This window comes from Macrotis lagotis, chromosome 3 (assembly GCF_037893015.1).
Source record: "Macrotis lagotis isolate mMagLag1 chromosome 3, bilby.v1.9.chrom.fasta, whole genome shotgun sequence".
NCBI classification, from domain to species: Eukaryota; Metazoa; Chordata; class Mammalia; order Peramelemorphia; family Peramelidae; genus Macrotis; species Macrotis lagotis.
In genome coordinates, this window is record NC_133660.1 from 205,519,695 (window position 1) to 205,537,682 (window position 17,988).

Consider the following 17,988-nt stretch of genomic DNA (forward strand, 5'->3'; position numbering starts at 1 on the left):
TTTCACACACCAGGCTGGCATGCTCAAGTTGGTATGCAGAACATTCAAATAAAGATTGTTTGTAAGACCATTCATTTATTCCAAAAATGAATTATGGCAAGATACAAAATAAATGTAGCTGATAAAACTACATTTACCATGATTAAAGGGCATCTAAAAAGGTTCAATGACTATTTTTTACTTATTTATTATTTAGTGAATAATTCAACAAATGACATGCATTAAATTATAAAGATATATGTATACATATATACCTGTGTGTGTAAATATTCTTTCCCTTTCACACCAAACTGGCAAAGTTTGAAGGACATTTGAAATTCAGAAAAGCAGCACTTAGACAAGATTTTGACAGATAACTAACTTTGGAGATAAAAGATTTATTCAGTATTGACATCAAGAAATGTGTGAAACAAAGAGACTTGTTCACTTAAGTTATTCACCAGTATCATGGAAGATGTTCACCAAGGTAGTAAGACATAAAAGATCTATACTGATAGCAAGGTTCCCCAAATGATATAAAACTACACTGACTGAATTGATGAAATACAAAGAAGCAAAAACTGAACAAACCATGGAGGATTTTTTTTCATTTCCTAATCTTCCCCCTGAAATACAGTCAAATGGGCAGGTCAAATTATATTAGTTATGTAAGACAGACACAACAAAAGGTTAGATTCAGAATTGAGGAGGGAGAAGATTTAAACTGTTTTTAGAAATCCTGTAGTAGTCACAGTGATCACAAAGCCCCTCTCTGGGCCATGAAAAGCCATTATGTTTAACAGCATTAGTTTCCCACTAATGATTATGTGATTGAGAATCAATCAACAAACATTTATTAAAGTATTCACTATACACAAAACAGAATGCTAGGGAAATAATGATCAAAGTTAAATATAATCCCTGTCCTCCAGAAGTTTACAATAGAGCTGGAGAAGAAAAGATAAACATTTATAACAGACAAAATAGACACAAGATTATCTGGAGATAAGGCATGCATGTTGCCTGCAGTTTCAGAAAGGTTTCATGCAGTGTGGTTTCTGAGCTAAGGATGGAAGTTAACTAAAGATGCTAAGAGGTGGAAGTGAGGGAGGAGTACAGATCAGACAGAGGGAAGAGCCAGGATGAGGTCTCAGAGACAGGACATGAAGGACAACAAAGGAGGCCAGTCTGTCTGGGCTGTACTTTGCATGAAATGGAGGAAATGAAACCCATTTCATACTAAAAAGAGAATTTTATTTTTTGATTCTAGAGTTAATAGAGAACCCTTGGAGTTTAATGATCAGAGGAATAAGGTAGTCAGACCTATATTTTAAGTAAATTACTTTGATAGTCATTTGGAAGATGAATTAAAGTGAGGAATATTTGAGGCGGGAAGACTAGAAGCAAGCAAATCACATTACTTAAATATCTTGGAATAATCAAAATTTTCAGGATGAAGCATATTGCCACATATCAGTTGCACAAGAATAGCTTAATATGTTAACAAGGGCATATATGATTTGGGATATGGAAGGGGGGGTGGCCACACAATAAGAATGAGAGAAAAAAGTTTGATATAATGGTACTCCTGAGATAGTAAAGAATGAGATAGCAAAATATTCCACAAAATCCCCTGGCACAAGCTGGAGAAATTTTTAGAGAATGTTCTAAAGTTCTGGATTTAATCTCTTATGAGTTCCATAGAGTTAAATTAATTTCTGAGAAAGGGAAAAAAAATTCATCCCTGGCTAAATATTTTAAAATGTAGTTCTACTTTTAGTTACTGTATTTATATTGGTCCTTCTTTTGCCCCCATTATTCACAAAATGTGCATAATTCTGGAAGGATGTTGTTAAATTGTTACAAGATACAACCTATTTCAAACATCTACTTTGTGCAGAGTACCCTACTCTGTTGGGAGAAGACACAAAGCCTAGATGAGAAATAACTTTTTTGGAGTTGACAGTCTAATGGGGGCTGGTGGTAAATACAAAACCTATATAAATAGCTATAGCATAATAATTATATCAACATGAAGGAAATAGTCCTGATAAGATAAACAAAAAAAGCACTACTGTTAAAAGTGGCAAGATTTGAGGTTGGACTCTGTTCAATTTGTTACTCCGGAGGCAAGTAATTTTACTTCTTTGGGCCAAAATTATCTTGTAAAATACGTAAAATAAGGTGGGCTGGATGTCCATAAGTGCATGTGCCCAGCGTTATGCTAGGAATTGGCCTATAAAAAGGGCGAGTCTTTAATTTCAAGAGCTTACTTTTCACAATGTAAAGAATGGCAAATCGCCTTCTATGGGGGGTAGGGGGCGGAAAGTAAGATTAGGGGAAAAATTGTAAAACCCCAAAATAATAAAATACAATTAAAAATAAAAGAACTTATTTTTCAGAATACATTCCATACAAAGTTCCAAAATTGCTCTTTTCTCTCCTTTTAAACTACCAAACCATTGATTTTGTAGTTCTTATTGGCTTCTTTATATTTTATTTGTATATGCATATATACATGCTTTTTTTTTTTATTTTCCCTCAACTATTAACTCTGTGATGGCAGGGACCATCAACCATCATCATCTTACTCCCTTTGTAGTAGATATTTAGTATTCTCTAAATGAACAAATCAATCCTGCAAAAAATCAACAGGGTCATCCCTCCAACTCTTTCATTTTTAAAGATGTTGCACCTGAAGTTCAGGAACCTTTAAAAGACTTGTCCAAAGTTACAGTTTAGTAAGCATATGGTAAAATTTGATCTCAGGTTCTCTACTTCGATGGTAAATCTTTTTAAATCTTAATTCCTATTTAAATATGGACAGTAAATCCCCTAAAATGAAGAGAGAGCTTTCTAAAAGATATATTTTGGGGGGGAAAGGCAAATTGGCTTTTAATTTCATAAATGTAAGCTCTTAATTATCATTTATTAATTTATTTGAGAATTTAATGAAATGTGCAAGATTTATAAAGGCAAATGTACTTACCTGCTCTTAATGGCCTAGGGACACCTCCAACAAAAATTGTTTTTCGAGGATCAAGGGGTTGTGACCCATCCATTACAAAGTCGCTATCACTTAGATTCCAGGGACGGATCTGAACCTATTTTTAAAAAGTGCATACTGCTTTTAACATTATACTTAACAAAGCACATTTAGACTGTTGTCGGTTAATCTTAGTCCTAAATCCTTTGTCAATGTCCACAAGTCTAGTTGCGAGTCTTGAACAGGAATCTAGACTACCAAGTTTGGTAAATCACCAGTTGTCTCTACTGAGTTGTCTCTATTGAGCATGATAGTTTTTCCCCTTTTTTCCCCATTTACAAGTATTTTTCCCCCCAATTAATGAAGAGATATAGTTTTTAATATTCATTTTTCTAAGATTTTTGAGCTCCAAATTCCGCCCCCCAAGACAACAAACAATTTGATATAGGTCATGCATATTTCCATATTAGTCATGTTGTGAAAGAAGAATCAGAACAAATGGGAAAAAAGCCACAACAAAGAAAAAGAACAAAAAATAAATTTATAAAAGTGAAAAGGCTTCAATCTACATTCAGACTCCATGTCTTGCCTCTGAATATGGATGGCATTTTCCATTACAAGTCTTTTGGAATTATTCTTTGATCTGTGTATTGCTGAGAAGGGCTATCATAGTTGATAATCATACCATGTTGCTAGTTCTGTGTACAATGTTCTCCTAAATTTTTCTCACTTCACTAAGCATTAGTTCATCAGTCTTTCTAGTTACTTTTGAAATTTTCTAATTGTTCTAATGTTCTAATAGAACAATAACAGTTTTCTATTATATTTCATAGTGCAACTTGCTCACCCATTTCCCAATTGATGGGTATTCCCTCAATTGCCACCACAAAAAGTCAATAAAAATATTTTTGTATATGTGGGACCCTTTCTCTTTTTTTATGATCTCTTTGGGTAACAGACTTATAATAGTGGTATTGCTAGATCAAAGGGTATGCAATTTTACAGCTCTCTGGGCATAGCTACAAATTGCTCTCCAGAATGGTTGAATCAATTCACAATTCCACCAACAGTGAATCAGTTTTCTAGTTTTCCCACATCCCTTCCATCATTTATCTTTTCTGTCATATTGGCCAATATGATTTGCATTTTTCTTATCAATAGTGATTTAGAGCATGTTTTTCTTATGTCTACATAACTTAAATTTCTTCACCTTAAAACTGCCTGTTCATATTCTTTGACCATTTCTCAATTGCTTTTGTTTTTTAAAACAGTATTTCTAAACTAATCTTGCAGATCTGGAAGTTAGTAGTCCAAAGGCTACATAATATTTACTTACAGGTTTATCCTTGATAGTAGGGCTAGAAACACACAGATAGAGCTTTCCATCTTCTTCAATACAAGCATCAATAAGTGCTTGAACAGAGCTCTCCTCTTGGAAGAGAAGGAATGCATAACCTGAAAAAAAAAACGCATAATTTTTTTGAATAAGGGAAAAAAAGAAAGCCCATTCTCCTTCTGCATATTAATATTGCTTATTGAAATGAGGGGCAAAAAATACACATGATATGAAAAAATCAATCTCAAATAATAATATAGTATCAGGTGTCACAGGTAGAATAAGGTTTTTGTAAGAGGTAGATGTGGGGTTTTGAAAGTTTTGAATGTTAACTCTGATCCATTGAAATTCATAACTTTAAATTTCCTAGACATAGAATCTAACTGAATACAATTACAACAATATGGAAATATAAAACATGGTAGCCTAGTAAAAAAAAAATTTTTCCCCTACTTAATTTGAAATATTTAGGCTTATCTGACTGGATTAATTTTCCCCTGAAAAAGTTTTACAGGTATTCTTGGTCCTTAAGGAGTTTTTAGTCAAGTAAGGCATAAAGGTTTGGTGGATTTTATAAAAGGGGGTTGATGGAAAGGGGAAGGGCTCAGATGGAAGTGACAAACATGCAATGTCAATGAATTGGATATCTATGAATTTAACAATATTTAATATTGTAAAATCTATCTTCTTGTAAACATGATTGCTTCATTGTTACTGTTAGATGTTAATATATTTAATGACAGATTAAAACTGTTTTACAATGAAAATTTTACACACACACACCCTCTCATTTTACAAATAACTATGCTTTAAAAACAGACAAGCACTGATGTCTTACAAGTCTTATAACAGCTATAAAGCAAAACAACATTTAATTCTTGAAGACACACTAAGATATGCACCCTATGTCTATAGTCACAGAATATAACTGAATAAGAACCATACAATTTCATACCTAGAAGGGGTCCTTAGGTATTAGAGCAATCTTCTGATTTAATAACTAAGGAAACTAAGTCTCAAAGAGATTTATGCCTTTTTCTAGGTCAGCACAGAAATTAGTTAACCAAGATGGAACTTGAATTCACTAAACTGTTATGTTACTTCTACAACCAATTTGGGATCAGAGTAAACTATCTCAGAGCCTGTGTTCCAAGAAGAACAAGAAGCATTTTGCTTTGTACCAAACATGTTCTAATGTATACAGAGACAACGTTGATTCTGAATTTCAACTAGACCTATTAGGAGGATTCTTGGAACCATTTGGACATCATGAGGCATTTTAATGGCTGGTTTCTTCTAATTAATAGAAATGGTGAGAGGAAAGAATGGGGTACATATGCATGCATGCAAAGCAGGAAAGAAATTATAAGCATTAAGTGACTGACATTTTTCAGAAAATGTAAAATAAGAATGAAATCTCAACTATTATATATTATAAATTTTTACCTTTTGGTGGGAAGTAGGACTTGCTTTCTGCTTTATGAGGCCAGTCTACTACCAGAGGCCCAAATCGTCTGAAACTAGCAGTAATTTCATCTAAAAAAAAATATGCATAATGATAGTAGTTACAAATCTGCTTTTCCAATTCTCCTTTGAAAAAATACACTGATATTCATCTCATTAAAGAAAACTCCTAGGTTAAATATTGCTCAGAGTAAGAATGCCAATATAATTGGAGTACAAAAATCTTGATAGAAAGGAATGTATTCTACAACAGGCTTATTAATAAGGAAAGTACCTTCAAGTTATCAGAGTAGTTCTCCTTTCAACAGTTAAAAAGCTAGACAGTTCAAAATGGATACTTACCTGTCCTTAAAAAAAAAAACAAAACCTATACTGTTCTTCAATTTCAGTGTTCCTCTCTAACTAAAAATGCCAACTTACCTTCATCAATATCAGGAGGAAGACCACCAACAAAAACTTTCCGAGAAAATCGCTCTATCCTCTCCCCATTCTGATGAGCTGAGTAGCACGTCGGTGAATTTAAGACACCAACTTGATCACTGTGGCCATCATCCAGCAAGCCATCATCTATTGGGAAGAGGGAAGAACGGCCTAAAACATATAAACAAACGATAAAATTGAAATTCCAATTTTTAGGCTATAGGGTAAAAAGCCCCCAACATACTCAATAATTTGTAAATAGATTAGAAGAAATTAGCTTTCCAAAAATTTTGTGATTTTAAGTTCTTATGAAGTTAAAAGTTGGCTTGGAAAGAAGGGTTTCTAACAGAATGAAATTTCTGCATTTTCAAGGCAAGGATGAAGGAAAAATTGGCCTGAACTATTTGAATAGATGTGCAGATAATATGTTTTGGGGGAACAGGTAGATAGCAAGAGCTATAGCTATAGCAATCCTAAACAGTTAAGTCAACAAGTGATACACATTTAAATATTTATTGAGGGTTTGTTGCGATTATGAAAATGTCAAAGAGGCAGCAGCCCCTAACATCAGGGATGTTAAAGTCTAAATTAGGTTTCTTAACCATTTAACATGAATAAAAACTGTGCTACCATTTATTAGCTTTTTTTATCTTTTTTCCCCTCTACCACTAATCAAATTTTTAGGGGTTATGTCCCTAACTTTCAAGCTCTGTAGTTTTTATTTTGCAAGTTTGTATGGCACTTTTTAGGAACTCCTATGTCATCTTATATAGCAGAATTAGCTGCTTAACAAATATCTAAATATCTAATATCTAAACATAGGATAAAAAAGATCTTAAGAGAGTAGTTTCTATATCATTTGGTTACAATAAATTGTTTGCTGCTTTTGTTAAAATGCAAGGCTCATTTGCTTAGGAGAGAGGTAGAGCAGAACAAGACTATGATGTCAAAATAAAAATCATCAATATAAAAATACATTTTTAAGCCATTATGGTATTAAAATAATAAAGTAGCATTAGTAACATTTTCCCACAAATAACAGAAAGGACATTTTGTTCTTTGATCATGAAGAAAAAAGCTTATCTTCTCTTGGTTTATCCATAGAATTATTTCAGTACCCTGGTCCATGCATTAACTAATGGTGACTGATTTCAGGTGACTAAAATGGAAGTATGTTTTTCTCCTCTCAGAAAAATGGGAGAAAACTGGTTTGAAATGAGGCATATGTTGGTAGACCATATATGTTGGTTGGTTTTACTCAACTAAAATTTTTTTGTTACAATAGTGGGTTTAATGTGGGAGGAGTGTCAGTCAAATGTTATATTACATGTGTGTAAGTGTGTGTATAAACATATATATATATATATATATATATATATATATATATATATATATATATATATTTGTTTTAAGGCATTAGTAAATTTTTTTCCAAGTTCATGATAGATTAGAAAATCAGTTCAAAATGATTAAAATATAATAAAGAATACTGGATTACAGAAGAAAAAGATGGAAGAGACATTATATTTTGGGGGTTTGTACTGAACTAAAAGTTCACTATAAATCAATAATGTTTTTAGTAGCCAAGAAGCAAATAAAATCTTTACTCATTAAGAATGGGGGGGGGGGGGGAGAAATTTAAGTTCTACTAGTTACTGCCTCAGCCACACTGCTTTTGGAAGAAATTGGCAAGCTAAAAAACATTAAGATCAAGTTAATCAAAAGATCAAGTCACATGAAAACTGAAGAAAGGATTAACAGAGAGAAGAGAACCTTTGTGGAAGAGGGTTTGAAAAAACAATGTTTTCAAGTATTTGAAAGGTTGCACATACATGGAAGGAGTATTATCTTGATCCTTTTTGCTCCAAAAAGACAAGCCATGGGTAGAAATAACAAAGTAGCAAATTTAGAATTGGTGTAAGAAAAAAACTTTTATCCAATGGGCTTTCTCAGGAGATAATTCCTTCAGGAGGGATGTCTCACTGGAGATCTTAAAGGACAAGATGCTTACTTGTAAAATTATGTTTAGAAAGGTTTCTTTTTCAGGTATAAATTGAGTTAGATGGGTTCTGAGGCCCCTTTCAAAGACTGATGAAATTTTTGTTATTAAATTTAGCAAATTTGCTAAATGTCTTCATGCTAGGAATGTTGTACAATAGATAACTTTTGTCTCCAGAAAGGTATAGTTAAAAACCAAAACTAAAAAACTGACTCAGCACCATGAGTTTGGGAAAAGAAAACTAGTTTGCAAATAACTTAGCCAATTCCGTGATGAACTTGGCAATTAAGATGATAAATTACTGCTTTTCTGTTCACGTGGAAATACAGGAGCCATGTAAAAATTTTTTTCAGTTTCAAATGAAGTTTTACCTCAAATCTTGGTTTCACTTAATTTCTATGAGTTTGCAAACTTTACTTTGAAAAAAAGTGTTTTACTGTTGATATTAAGAGAATGTATTCTTTTATTCTCAATTTAATTTACCTGATAAAACTTAATCTTAGAGACAAATTCTAGGGTATGTATAATGTTAGAAGAAATATCCCCAAAAAAGCATGGTCCCAAATGACTTTTCTTTGCCATGAATACTATCACAATCTTTTAACTTTACTAGGTTTAAATCCAGGAAATTAAGGGATGCTATGAAAGGCATAAAAATTTCACATATTTTGATGACAAGATGCAGAATTAGCTTATAGTTAATCTAAATAGCAAGAGAACAATTTTAATGCATCCTTTCTAGATGAAATCTGAAAACTCTGTGTAATGCTAAATCTTTAGTTGAAAATAGTCCAATAGGGGGAAAAAATTTTTTTTCCCTCTTCCCTTAAACATGCTTCTCTTCTGTTCTCCTACTCTCAATTCACAAATTGGATATGAAGAGGGGAGAGACAAAGGTACAAGTCTCTTCCTTGTCCTGGATTTTAATACTAATACTTACAAAATAATGACAAGGAATGGTAGCAAAAGAAGTTAAATATGGCAAGGAATAAAGATTTATTTTTTTAAATAAAAATTTACCATTTTTCAAATGGTCTGTCTGGAATAATTCTGTGGATAAATGAAGAGAAGATAAGCTTTTCCTTCATGATCAAAGAACATAATGTTCTTTCTGTTATTTGTGGGGAAATGTTATTAATGCTATACTCTATTACTGTAATACCATAAGCACTAACAAGTAAAGAGAAAACAGTTTCACTGACAAGCTGAAAATTTTAGTGCTTGAAATCTCTTAATGAATCAAGGTAAAAAATACTTATATACTTCTCATTAAAAGCTACTATCACAAATGATCTTCACTTTAGCTCACATTCCTTTCCATGAGCAGAATTTCTTTATTTGAATCAATGCAATGACAAACAAAAAAAAAAAAATTTAAGGGAAAAAAATCTTTGAAGTAACAAAAATGGATTGCCAAAGCAACTGAATAAGATTATTTCTATATCAAATTTCCAGTACAACAAAAGTACAACAAAAGAAACTAAAGAGCTCCAAAAGGTTACAGTACAATTTGATCATTAAATACCTATAGTATTATGGTTGTATTTTGAATGCATTACACGTTCAGCAGAGACATTTTTTTACAATAATGTATAAAATAACTTGAACTTTACTTTTACATCACAATATACTGATAATGCCAAACTTTATACACAAACCAATACCGCTGATCCTACTTCAATGGCTAAATTCAGTCAAAATATGGAGGATCACTGAATATTAGGACCAAAGGGAAACTGAGATCATCTACCTCTTAACGCCTTATTTTTATAGCAGGCTATTGATTTTCTCTAAATCATGCTAGTCAATGATAGAACTTGGGTTCTAAAAATCTAAATCTCCTGGCATCAAGTCCAACCTTCTTTTCTACTGTATATTATGCTTTCTTCCCTGGTGGTTTTCTGAAAAAACTAAAAGTTCAAAAGAGAAAGAAGAGGGGAAAGCAGGGAAAAGAAGGGGGAAAAAATTAAGAAAGAACTCAGGCAATGTGAACTGAAATGTGAAATAGGCATTTGTGGGCTGATCATGGAATATAAACACAAATTTATAATATAAACAACATTGCTACTATGGAAAACTATGTTCTAATTTACAAAAATACCTATTCTTATGGAATAGAAAGAAATCTATGACCTAGATAATGGTATAGGTTGATTCAAAATTAGTGAAATGATGACTCAGAGTCATCCTGAATGGCCTAAATTAACTCTGAATATCTCTAGTGGATGTACCATATATTTCTATTCTGCAAAATTTAACATTTTTATCAATACCTTTAATTAAGGCATAAAAAAATGGCATGCTCTTCAAACTCATAGTTGACACAAAGTTGAGGTAGCTAATCTGTTGGATAAGTCTGGATTGAACAGATATAATAGGGATAATTTAAAATCTTTAAAAATCACTTATCCAGGAGTGGCTAGGTGGTGCAGTAGACAGAGCACTGACCCTGGAGTCAGGAGTACCTGAGTTCAAATCCAGCCTCAGACACTAAATAATTACCTAGCTGTGTGGCCTTGAGCAAGCCACTTAACCGCACTGCCTTGCAAAAACCTAAAAAAAAAAAGTCACTTATCACCCCTCTTATTTTCTCAGTCTAAGACATCTGCTCTGAAATCATTCTTAAGCATTCACATGTAAACCAGTTTAACTAGGATACACTCTCTCATCTCTTGCACACACACCCCTCCCCCTCATTCCTATTTTCCCTCACCCTTTTGCAGACTCCAACTCCTTATCACCACCACCACCTGCCTGCTCTGATCCTATTCCACAAGTTAAATATTCTTCCAACTGAGTTTACTACAAATTTATATCATATCATCTCAACTTGAACCTCACTAATCTGGTACAATTCTTTTACTCTTCCCTGATTCTCACGTTTCTCCAAAGTTTGAATTAAACCCCTTCTTCTACAGCCATGTAATGCTACCCATTCATTCACCTCTTTCTCTAGGCAAAGGAGGTTCACTATACTGAGGAAATTAAGACCATCATCATGAACTTTCACATTTCCCTAATTTACCCTCAACATCACTATTATTTCTCTTCTTTTGCTTTTGAGGAAGACGTGGTGGTTCTCTCTGCCATCCTCTACTTAAGCCCTTATTGACATCCTTCTCTCACTCCTCTTTGATCAGTGTCATCTATAGCTTCTGATGGTTCTTTCCTTTTTCCCTGAAAAAAACATAAAAAAACACCTTTCCAATCTCTTCCCTTCCATAGCCAAATTCTTACAACTCCTACTTTTTTACTTCCACTCAACCCACTGTATGTGGTTTCTACCCAACAAATTACAGAATCTACTCCTTAGCCCATTACAATGCTTATTAACTTCAATGGTTTTTGATCAGTCATCCTTCTTGATGGATTTAACATCTACTGTACTGCTGGATATTTCTTATTCTTTGGCTCTACTGATAATTCTCTCTTCAGATTCTTTTCCTACCTGTAGCATTGCTTCTTCTGAGTGTCCTTTTTAGATAATTACCTATAAACCATCCTCTGCCCTGGGATCTCTTCTCTCAATGATCTCACCATAGATTCAATGACCAGTTTTATGCCAACGATTCTCAAACATATTTATCAAGTTCTCATTTCCTCTTAAATTGTAATCCTAACATCATCAAATGTCTACTTGACATCTATACCCAATCTCATAAGCATTCCAAACTCAACATGAACAAAATGGCATTAATAACCTTTCTTCATTAATGCCCCCCCCCCATAAACTTGAAGTTTTTTTTAAGGGTATTATCATTTTATTTACCCAGGTTCACAAGATCTTCTTTCCCTTCTTCTTTACTACCTCTAACAAAATGCCAAGTCTTGCTCATTCTAATTCCAAAATATTCCTTGTTATTAGTCCTATTCTCTTTTCCCACACAGTCACCACCCTGGTTTGGGCCTTCATTACCTCTTGTGTAAACTGCTGAAACAGTTTTTTTGTTGGTTTCCTTTATTCTAATCCCCCCCCCCCCAATTCATTATTCATACTATAGGAAAATAAATATTCCTAAAGCACAAGTCTTTCTAATTTCAATCTCTGCTCAAAAAATTTCTGTAGTTTAATGTTTGGGAGGCTCCATGGAAAAGTCTGGAAGAGAAGAGGTATTATTAGAATACCTACCAAACTGAAGGTCTATAGAGCCACTGTGTTGACCTGCTGTGGTATGTCTGTGAAACTTGGACAGTCTACCAGTGCTATGCCAAGAAACTAATTGCTTCCATCTGAATTGTGTTAGGAAAATTCTGAAGATTATCTGGCAGGAGAAGCTACTAGATACTAAGGTCCTTTCTCAAGTTATACTGCCAAACATTCAAACTGCTGCAGAGGGGCAACTCCAAAGGCTTGGCCATTGTTTGAACAGCCAATATATACATGCCTAAAAGACTATTACAAAGAACTCAAACAAGGCAGGCACTCACATGATAGTCTGAAGAAATAATACAAGGACATACTCAAGGTATCTTTGAAGAGCTTTGGAAATGATTTGTGTGACATGGAAAACTGACAAAAGCACATTTCACATGGTATGCCCACATTCAAGAAGGTACTGTGCTCTATGAGCTGAGCAGAACTGCAACTGTTCAAAAGAAATTTGAGTTATGCCAATCAAAATGTTCATACGGACTATTAGTGCTCAATCTATGTTAGAGGCTTCAGAGCTCATTTGGTCTCATCAGCCTTAGCTGACATACTATACTTTGATTCTAACATGGTGATGTCCTTTTGGTCCTCTTTGAGAAAAAAAAGGACAACAACTAATTAAGGATAAAATACAAATTCCTTTTTTTGGCATTTGAAGTCCTTCCCTATTCTTCTTGACCTATACATGTTACTCCTCTTTTTCTGCTAACGTCCAGCCAAAAATACCTACTTGATGATCCCCACAAGTGACATTCAATATCTTGCCTCTGTGTCTTTTGCATAAGCTCTTTCTATGCCCAGAATATTTTCCTCTTTCACCCTTAACCCCTGGAAGTCCCAGTTTCATATATAAGGCATAATTGAAAGGTACTTCCTACATGAAATGTTTGCTGATTCCCCAACTGTTAATCAATCACTAAATATTGTCTTCCAGGAATTGTGCTAGGTTCTAGATAAAACAAAGACAGAAATGAAACTATTCCTAACCTCAAGGATTTTACTTTCTATAGGAGGCAGAGTGTGGTTAATAAGTACATGTAAGTGTTTATTGTTGCTCAGTTGTGTCTAATTCTTCATGAATTCATGAAGATAAAGATTCTGGAATGGTTTGCCATTTCCTTCTCAGATAATTTTACAGATGAGAAAACTGGGGTAAAAATGGTTAAATAACTTGCTCAAGGTCACTCAGCTAGTAAGTGAGGCAGGATTAGAACCCAGACAGATGAGCCTTTGATTCCAGGCCTGGCATTCTAACCATTGTGCCATCTAGCCTCTGTGTTTACATGCATACGCTTGTGTGTATGATAATGCTTGTCCTGTATTTTTGAAGACAACCATGAGGACAGGGAGGTGATGAATCCGGAAGACGGGAGATGGTTCTGTGTGAGTGGCAATCAGGGTTAAAATGACTTGCCCCAAAATCATATAGCTAGGTAGTGTCTGAGGCCACATTTGAACTCAGTTCTCCTGACACCAAGGCTGGTGGTGCTCTATCCACTTCATCACCCATCATCATATGTATATATGAGTACACGTATATTATGTGTGTGTGTGTGTGTGTGTGTGTGTGTGTGTGTGTGCGCGTGCGCACATATATATGTATAAATGATTTAATAAAAGTAAAGTGTTTTGAAAATGTTAAACTTATCTAAATGGCAGGAATTGTTGTAAATACATAAATAATAAGTGACAAAGAGAAGCAAAAAGAAACTTAGAAATTGTCTAATTCAGCTCGCTCTTTTTATAAATGAGATGAGTCACAAGGGGAACTTAAAAAAGCCAGAGTCCAAAACCTTCATTTTTCAGATGAGAATCTTAAATAAATGACTTGCCCAGGGTCACATCTTCCAAAGGTAGATTAAGGTCCTTTAATTATAAATTCAACACAGTGAACAATATACTAATGTGAGTGGGAAGGAAGGGGCAGGGGACAGGGAGGGAGAAGGTAATAGATAACAGTATAGAAAGTATAAGTTATTGTCCAATTCAAAGCATCTCGGCCCTATATGGATATTTAGCATCATTAAATAGTCCTTTGAAGACAAGATTATTACTATGATATTCTACCCAGGGAAAAAAAAGTAAACTTTTGTGTGCATACTCTCCCAGTCACTAAAAATTAACCTGTCAACTCAACCTAAGAGTGTAATTCTCAGCCTAGCTGATACAAATTAACAAGTGATTTGCTAAATTAAAATTCTCCCCCTGCCACTCCTTCCCTATTATGAACTGAATTAGATTAAATGTTCTACCTCTTCTGGAGGAGAATTTACATTTTATTATGGAATTCTTAAAGATACATAGTGACATGATTAGTTTGCTATTTAGAGGCAAGAGAACTACATGTTTATTCAATTCAGATTATACAAATGGTTGCCCATTCCACCTCATTTTTATTTTTTTAAGGTTTTTTTGCAAGGCAATGGGGTTAAGTGGCTTGCCCAAGGTCACACAGCTAGGTAATTATTAAGTGTCTGAGACCGGATTTGAACTCAGGTACTCCTGACTCCAAGGCAGTGTTCTATCCACTGCGCCACCTAGCTGCCCCCACCTCATTTTTAGAGCAAATACCTTGAACAATATTTACCTAGTTGACTTGTTTATGTAATGAAAAGCTGATTTCCAAATGATTTTTCTAGGTAGAGAAGAGTTAAATAATGAATCTAAAAGGTAATAATAGTAAAAAGTTTTAATTTTCTTTCCTTAAAAGAGAAACAAAAAAAAAAAGACAAAGAAACTCATCAAGATTTAATAGCAGGTGGCAAAAAGTAAAATTAGTTAATAAAACTTTTCGTTTATATAAGTTTTTAACTTGAAGGAAAAAAATCTTTAAAATGTATGAAATGAAACAGTTTCTAAATCTGGAACGAAACCAAAAACTGATTCTAAACATCTGATTTATAAACATCTAAATCTTTAGAAGGATCTTTACTTGGTCAATGGTTTTTTGTCCTTGTACACAATGAAACAAGTTTTTCACGGTATTTTTTTATCCTAGATGTCTATATCTCTTTTTTGTTAAATAACTAAAGAACCTCAAAAAAACTAAGTGCTTAACAAGTACTTGTTGGGTTCTGCTACAACTAGAGCAAAAAAACTAGAGCAAAGGTTTGTTTTTTGACTTTTTGTAAGGCAATGGTGACTTGCCCAAGATCACACAGCTAGGGAATTATTAAATGCCTAAGGCCGAATTTGAACTAAGGTCCGGTGCTCTACCAAGTGCTCCTACCTGCCCCCGCCAAGGTTTTTTTGGGGGCAGAATAAAACAAATTGCTCAACAAGGTAAGTTACAGTGTGTTAAGATCATCTAAAACTGTACTTAGTCATTCTTACTCTAACGTTAAAATTGAGTTAAAAGTAAAACTATTTTTCATTAAAAATTCATTTAAACAAATTTGATTATATCTCTAATAAGGTGGGGGTGGTGCAGCTAAGTGGTGCTGTGGATAGAGCATTGGCCCTGCAGTCAAGAATACCTGAATTCAAACCCGGCCTCAGACACTTAATAATTCCCTAGCTGTATCACCTTGGGCAAATCACTTAATCATTGCCTTAAATTAAAAAAAAAAGATTTATAAGGTAATGGAACTATTTTTTGTTTACATTCATTCTTATATGAACTTCTGTTCTATACATTCTAGTGGTAAAAATCAAACTAACGGGCAGCTAGGTGGCATAGTGGATAAAGCACCGGCCCTGGAGTCAGGACTACCTGGGTTCAAATCTGGTCTCAGACACTTAATAACTACCTAGCTGTGTGGCCTTGGGCAAGCCACTTAACCCCATTTGACTTGCAAAAACCTAAAAAAAAAAAAAAAGAAAAAATCAATCTACCTATGTCTCCTCAAATTAGCTGAAATAATTGAAGCATCATTTAGAAACAATAGCTTAGGCATTAGCAGGGCATAAAAAGATTCAACGAAAAGCAACTTTTGCAGAAACTCATTTAAGCACTGAGGAAGAGTTAGGTTAATCAAGTTTAACTAAGACTTTTTATCCCCACCTTTTCAGAAGGTAGAGTCCCGGCAGAATAAAAGATAGATAAAAAAATAATATAACAATACACTGGAGCATTGCTAAACTAAACACTGTTTGAGATTCAAGGTCTCATTACCAACCAAGATGATCCAGAAAGGCTTTATATACTGGAATTTAAGAGCTGAGCTTTAAAGACTGGATAGGAATTTAAGAAATAAAGGGGATCAGGTGATGAGAACATTGCAGAGTCAGGTTCAGAAACAGGGTTGTAGATAGGAGGGTTGAGAGTTTGGAGAGTAATCTGACTAGAGCAGAGAGGAAATGCCATGAATAATAAAACAAAGGTGCAAGGTAGGATGATACCAGGGCTCCAATAAAGACAAAACAAATGAACAATACTACCAACAAGAAAGGTTTAATTTTGGAATTTACCATTCAAAATTAAGCAGGTACTGTCAAATTTGTTCTTTCTTTTGTAAACAGCTTAATTATAATAAAACTCTTGGAAGTGGGTGGAAAAAGCTAATAAAACTGGCAGACTTTCCAAAGAATAGGATGATTTTTAGAAAACATGCATGGAGTCTGGAATTTTCTCAAATCCAATGTGACTATTTAAAACCAATTATATCTCTTTTGCCTCCTATTTCACTTCTTGAGACTTCAGAAATGGTTTAAAGAGTTAACAAGAGGACAGATTATATACTGACACAGCATAAATTTCCCTTTAGGATTTATTCAATAAAATGCCTTGATTTCATGTTTTTATTGGCATAATTAAGCAAAATAGTTCCTTTTTTATCACCTATCCTCTATTTGCTTTTTTATTTTATATCAGGTGATTGCCACCTTGAACCCAGGACAAACATCACTTAATTGACAAACATTTATTAAAATACTTGTTTGTTAACGGCAATATATCTATCAATCACTATCCTATGCACTGGAGATACAAAGATATAAGTTAAACAGGGTCTATTCTCAAGTAGCTTAAAATCTGTCTGGAAAACTTGGGTACACACAAAAGTAAAGAAAATATAAGGTAATGAGTAGAGAAGCACTAGTAACTGGAGGTATGAGGAGAAGACGTCAGGAAAGATCTTATATAGGATGAAATTAGGGATTGTAGGAGTTAAAGGTAAAGAAGAGCATTTCAAGCATATTGACAAATGTGCAAAGAAATAAGAATGGGACTGTGGGGAGAGAACATGGAATACTAGGTCAGTTTGGACTGTAGTGAGGATGAGATGAGATTGAAGCAGAGTAAATTTGTAAAGGCAGGCTGAAGCCAGATTGTAAAGGATTATAAAAGCCAGCTAAGGAGACCTTGGTCTTGGATCTTTGAGACAATAAAGATCCAGGGGTCCCTACTGAACAAGAGGAATAACATAATCAGAATTGCCCTTTAAGAATAACAATTTGGTATTCCATGGTAGATAAAGGATTAGAGAGGGAAGAGACTGAAAGGGAAAAAGATTACTAAGGAGACTACTGTTAATAACATAGGTAAAAGGAGATGACAATCTCAACTAGGACAACGTCTAGGACTGGAGGGTTTATTGATGGTAAGAGATGTCAAAAGGAAGAATGAACAAGATTTGGCAACTCACTAGATGATAGGGTAGAGGATAATTTTGAGACATGAACTTAGGTACTCTAGGATATACTGTCCTGTACTC

At 34.1% G+C, this 17,988-nt stretch overlaps 1 protein-coding gene across 12 annotated transcripts in view; it reads right to left on the reverse strand.

The window, feature by feature from the left end:
* The window catches only part of CPEB2 (cytoplasmic polyadenylation element binding protein 2), a 66,824-nt gene that overhangs the window by 11,594 nt on the left and 37,242 nt on the right, over nucleotides 1–17,988 (reverse strand). For 11 of the 12 annotated variants that reach the window (XM_074229777.1, XM_074229767.1, XM_074229769.1 and 8 more), the window contains 4 exons: nucleotides 6,186–6,356; nucleotides 5,748–5,837; nucleotides 4,302–4,420; nucleotides 2,969–3,083 (listed from right to left, as the gene is read on the reverse strand). In XM_074229777.1, coding sequence (XP_074085878.1) covers nucleotides 2,969–3,083; nucleotides 4,302–4,420; nucleotides 5,748–5,837; nucleotides 6,186–6,356 — 495 coding nt within the window. The remainder of the gene's footprint in view (nucleotides 1–2,968; nucleotides 3,084–4,301; nucleotides 4,421–5,747; nucleotides 5,838–6,185; nucleotides 6,357–17,988) is intronic. The other variant, XM_074229771.1, reaches the window with a different exon arrangement.